The sequence below is a fragment of the Nelumbo lutea genome, chromosome 1 (assembly GCF_056320005.1).
Source record: "Nelumbo lutea isolate HS-2025 chromosome 1, American lotus-T2T, whole genome shotgun sequence".
NCBI lineage: Eukaryota > Viridiplantae > Streptophyta > Magnoliopsida > Proteales > Nelumbonaceae > Nelumbo > Nelumbo lutea.
Window position 1 is genome coordinate 108,576,707 of NC_142684.1, and position 4,535 is coordinate 108,581,241.

Consider the following 4,535-nt stretch of genomic DNA (forward strand, 5'->3'; position numbering starts at 1 on the left):
TCTCAAAAAATGGTAAAATCGACCCATCTAAAAATAGGGGCTGACAGGTTCTGATGTGACTCCGTTTTCTTTAAGGTAATAAAACCAAGCAAACGAGTGCCCCACAGAGCTTGCCCCACATGCAATCTCAGCATGTGTGAGACGCCCATGGGGGCAAACTTTGTGGAGCACCAATCTCATCTCCAAACAAACCATGCATAGCCATTCTCTGAGAAAACAGTACAATTTTTAAAATATCGCAATGAAACCAAACATTACCATTATATTTCAGTTGAAAATTGAGATTGCACATTTACCGATCAGTGAACACATTGTTATCTATCAAAAAGTTTTAAAAATAGAAAACAAACATTTGGAATCGGTCCGGCTCAGAGTTTCTTATTGGTGGGCTTTTGGGTTTTGTTAGCCAACACCTCCACCTATGGTTGATTATGGGGTGGACTGCACGCTGGGAACAATAATAGGAACAATAATAATACATCATATCAAATATCAATGCCCAGAAATTAGGAGAAAGTATTTCCAAAAAAGGAAACTAGGAGAAAGGATGCCCTAAGCCAGGCGTTATCCACAATAGTGCATCAACCAGTGACATGTACATCGTCAAACCACAGATGTACACTGTAGAGACGAGACGTCGTCCCACATGCCTACCAGTCGGCAACCTGTCTCGATCTCATACTCAGGGAGGAGTTTGTGGTTTTGAGCCCAAACTAATTCAAATAAACAAAATATTGTGCTCAGATGCTTGTTACCAAATCCTCTCCGAATCGCGTTGGGATACCTACGCAGAAAGACATTACACACACATCACTAAAGCAAAACTGCACATTGAGAATTGAGAACATCTCCCATATCTGCATGTTGCCATTCTCGTTGGGAATGTTTGTGCTGTGGGTACGTGTGGGCAGGAGATCCGGATTGTGCTCCAAATAAGTCCGTAGGCATCGCAACCACCACCCCCAATAGCACACTTACACTAAAGGCTACATATTCGCCATTAACCCTCGAATTAAACCACACCAAGATTACTATCAAACAGCACACCAAGACGGGAAAGGGGCTGTGTATAATAATCGACTGTTTTTCAATTCAAGGATTTGAATTGTATACTTACAAGCGCATGCATAATTCATTGAATCTCATAAACAGAAGAGAGCATCATTAGAAAAGTAATACTGTTTTGATGCATCAACACTAATTCCCATTTAAAAGAAGGAAATCAAGCTACCAATAGATAACAAGAGTTTGCCAGGCCCAATCGCAACTACAGAACTTCAAGCCCTCGAGGATAGAAGAAAGTAAACGAAGCAAAACAACAGAACTTGGCAGCCCAAAGGTCAGAGAAATCAAGCCATGAACTAAAAACTCATAATAGCGGGGAATTGATACCAAAGCATCTTCTCCTATTAAAAAAACGAACGCAGGAGAAGTGAACCCCTAATATTTCTTCAAATAAATAAACTAACTACTGCTGCTCATCATCGCGCTTGGGAGCTGCTTCTTTGATCTCGTCTGCGCCATCATCCTATAATTGAAAGAAAAAATATATATATGATCAAAATCAGCAACAACATAAAAACAAAAATCAAAGCAAATCAAATGAATAAAAAGGAAGAGCAGAGGGATCAACAATAGAAGCATTACCTGCATGTCTGATGTCCACAAGGTGAGGTTATCACGAAGCAGCTGCATAATCAAAGTGCTATCCTTGTAAGACTCCTCGCCCAAGGTGTCCAGCTCCGCAATTGCCTCATCAAATGCCTGGTCACAATCAAAACAACATCACCACGTAGGGCACAAAAATATTCTGATCAAGGAAACATTCAAGTGGAAAATATGCATAGAAAGAAATGAAGATGCAACAAAATGGGGCACTTCCCATTTGAATAGAACATAACCCTAGTAGAAAGTAAAGCAGCATCAACAGTTCAACATAAATTAAAAACATACTCAAATCCTTTTCCCAAATCTCCACTATGCACCTTATCTAGATCTCAAGTTTATCCACCATTATATCAAACAGAAGAAATTAGTCCTAACCTGTTTGGCAAGAGTACAGGCTCGATCAGGAGAATTCAAGATCTCGTAGTAAAAGACAGAGAAGTTAAGAGCCAACCCTAGTCGAATGGGATGTGTTGGAGCGAGTTCTGCATTTGCGATATCCTGCAAACGTAATGATATATTGTAAATAGTATGATACCCAATGGTTTAAGAAAAGTGAAAATGAAGAACTTAGAAGAATCAATAAATATGATGCAGGGAAAATAAGAAATTAACATAATAAACATATCTAATAAAACGTTTTGTTCCTTTTTTTGATAGGTAGAAGACTTAAGAATCGCTAAACATCTAAGACATCAACATCTTAAAAATAAAATTAGAAAATTAACCAGTGTAGAGAAAAAGAAAAGTCTGAAATTCCAACCCTAAGAATCAATATTCAAAAAAAAAGTAAAAAAGAAAAACAAATGTCTGAAATGGATTAAGTGCAAAGAAAGGGAAAGACAAAGCAACAAAGAACCAAAGCCCCAAGCCAATTTTACGAAAACTGCGTGGAACCAACAAGGTACAAAACCCTAACCCTAGAAGGGAAAAACTAACCTGTGCCGACTTATAAGCAGAGAGAGTGCTCTCGGCCGCCTCTTTGCGCTCAGCGCCAGTCTTGAACTCGGCGAGGTATCGATGGTAATCGCCCTTCATCTTGAGATAGAAGACCTTGGAGTCACCGGAAGAGGCGGAAGGGATGAGTCTCTGATCAAGAAGGCGAAGAATGCCATCACAGATCGAGGAAAGCTCCGATTCGATCTTAGATCGGTAGTCACGGATCATGGCGACATGGTCCTCGTTGCCACGGCTCTCCTCCTTTTGCTCGATCGAAGATATGATGCGCCAGGAAGCGCGACGAGCACCGATGACGTTTTTGTAGGCAACGGAGAGGAGGTTACGCTCCTCGACGGTGAGCTCCTCGGCCTCTACGGCGGCCGTAACCTTCTCCATGAACTCGACCATTTCTTCATATCGCTCGGCTTGTTCGGCGAGTTTCGCCATGTAAACGTTTTCCTCACGGGGTGAAGGAGCAACAGAAGCGGCAGCCATTGATGAGATCTCCAGTGGGTTGGATTCAGGTGTGAGATCTAATCTCTGTATTTCGCTCGGTTTGGTTTGGTTTGATTTGAGGGAATGCGAGGAGGTTGGGCGGAAAAACGCAAAAGAGGAACGAGGGTAGAAGTAGAAGGAGAAAGAATAGATAGACGGAAACGGGGGTCAAAAATAGAGGGAGATGAAAACCGAAAAGGAGCGGGCTCTTTACTTTTTCTTTCCTATATCAACAAGTTTAATGTAGTTTAATACAACGAAGGTATTTTACGTTGGATTGAAATATCTTTCACAGACACCAATTTTGATGGATATCCAAGGAAGGCTCTCTCACGCGTTGAAAGTTGGGATTGGAATCTCATTCTGTTTTATGTTTTCTTTCTGACTGACTATTTTTGGGATTTCCAAAACCACCGCGATGGAATCCTGTGTTAGCCCAAGGCCGCCCGGTGGCCGAGCTGTGGTATGAAGGCAAACACCGTTGATTTGGAACTTTTCCATTTGGGGATTTAGGAGGTGTTTGGTACAGTGGCGTTCTGTTGCTGTTGCGTTTTGAATCTTTTTTGAGATAATTTTGGATTTTTTTAGAGACTGCGTTTTGGATTGATCAATAAACATACGTAAGGGAGAAAGTCTAAGAAAATTGAAATGTTTTGAAAATATTTGGAGTTTATTAATACAAATTGCTATTTTTACCCTTTTTTGTTAAAAAGAGAAATTTCTTTTTCTACGTAAGAAAGGGGGCGGGGCACCTCCTCCCCATCCCTAGTGGCGGACACAGCAGATAGGGCACTCACTTCCCATTGGGGATGAGAAATTTTTGAATTTTTTTCATCTTAAAACAATTATTTAAAAATAATCTAATTGGTGAATATTTTACAAATAAAATTTGGGTATTTGAAAGTGTTTTAGGAATTGAATTATGATAATTTAGGGATACTTTAAAAATGAAATTATGGTATTCTAGAATTTTAAGAATTTAGAGAAAATTTAAAAATATTAAAATTTTTAAACTATTCTTATAATTTAATTAATTGACTAAGTATATTCTTACTACTTAAAAATTGATTAATGCTACTCTTACTATTTTTGACAATTAAACTTACGGTTAACATCAATTAACTTTTTCCATTACATGCGATATCATGTGACAAGTGCTGCAAGGGAGGCGGCTCGGGCTCAATTCACAGCAAACATCCTTGCTCTTCTTCTCAGTCTTTCTAGTTATGCCTTGATTATCGTTCCATATGCGTTACGGTGAGATGAATTCCAATCAAGGTCTCGGCTCCTTTTGGCTGTGTCTTGGTTATCAAGTTCCAGAGTGGAATTTACGGGAGATTAAAACCTGCTCCTTATACAGAAGCCGATTAACGTAAAGGCAAAAGTTTGATCCCAAACCAGTTGCCTGATGCAAAACTCATCGGTGAAGGTATCAG

The 4,535-nt window shown here is 39.7% G+C and overlaps 1 protein-coding gene across 1 annotated transcript; it reads right to left on the minus strand.

The window, feature by feature from the left end:
* Positions 1 to 1,135: 1,135 nt before the first annotated feature.
* Positions 1,136 to 3,669, minus strand: GRF2 (general regulatory factor 2). Its single transcript, XM_088963723.1, has 4 exons — positions 2,605 to 3,669; positions 2,044 to 2,166; positions 1,648 to 1,764; positions 1,136 to 1,528 (listed from the first exon to the last, which is right to left on the minus strand). Exons 1-4 carry the CDS (start codon positions 3,097 to 3,099, stop codon positions 1,469 to 1,471), a joined length of 795 nt encoding a protein of 264 aa, XP_088819849.1. The 5' UTR covers positions 3,100 to 3,669; the 3' UTR covers positions 1,136 to 1,468.
* Positions 3,670 to 4,535: the final 866 nt, after the last annotated feature.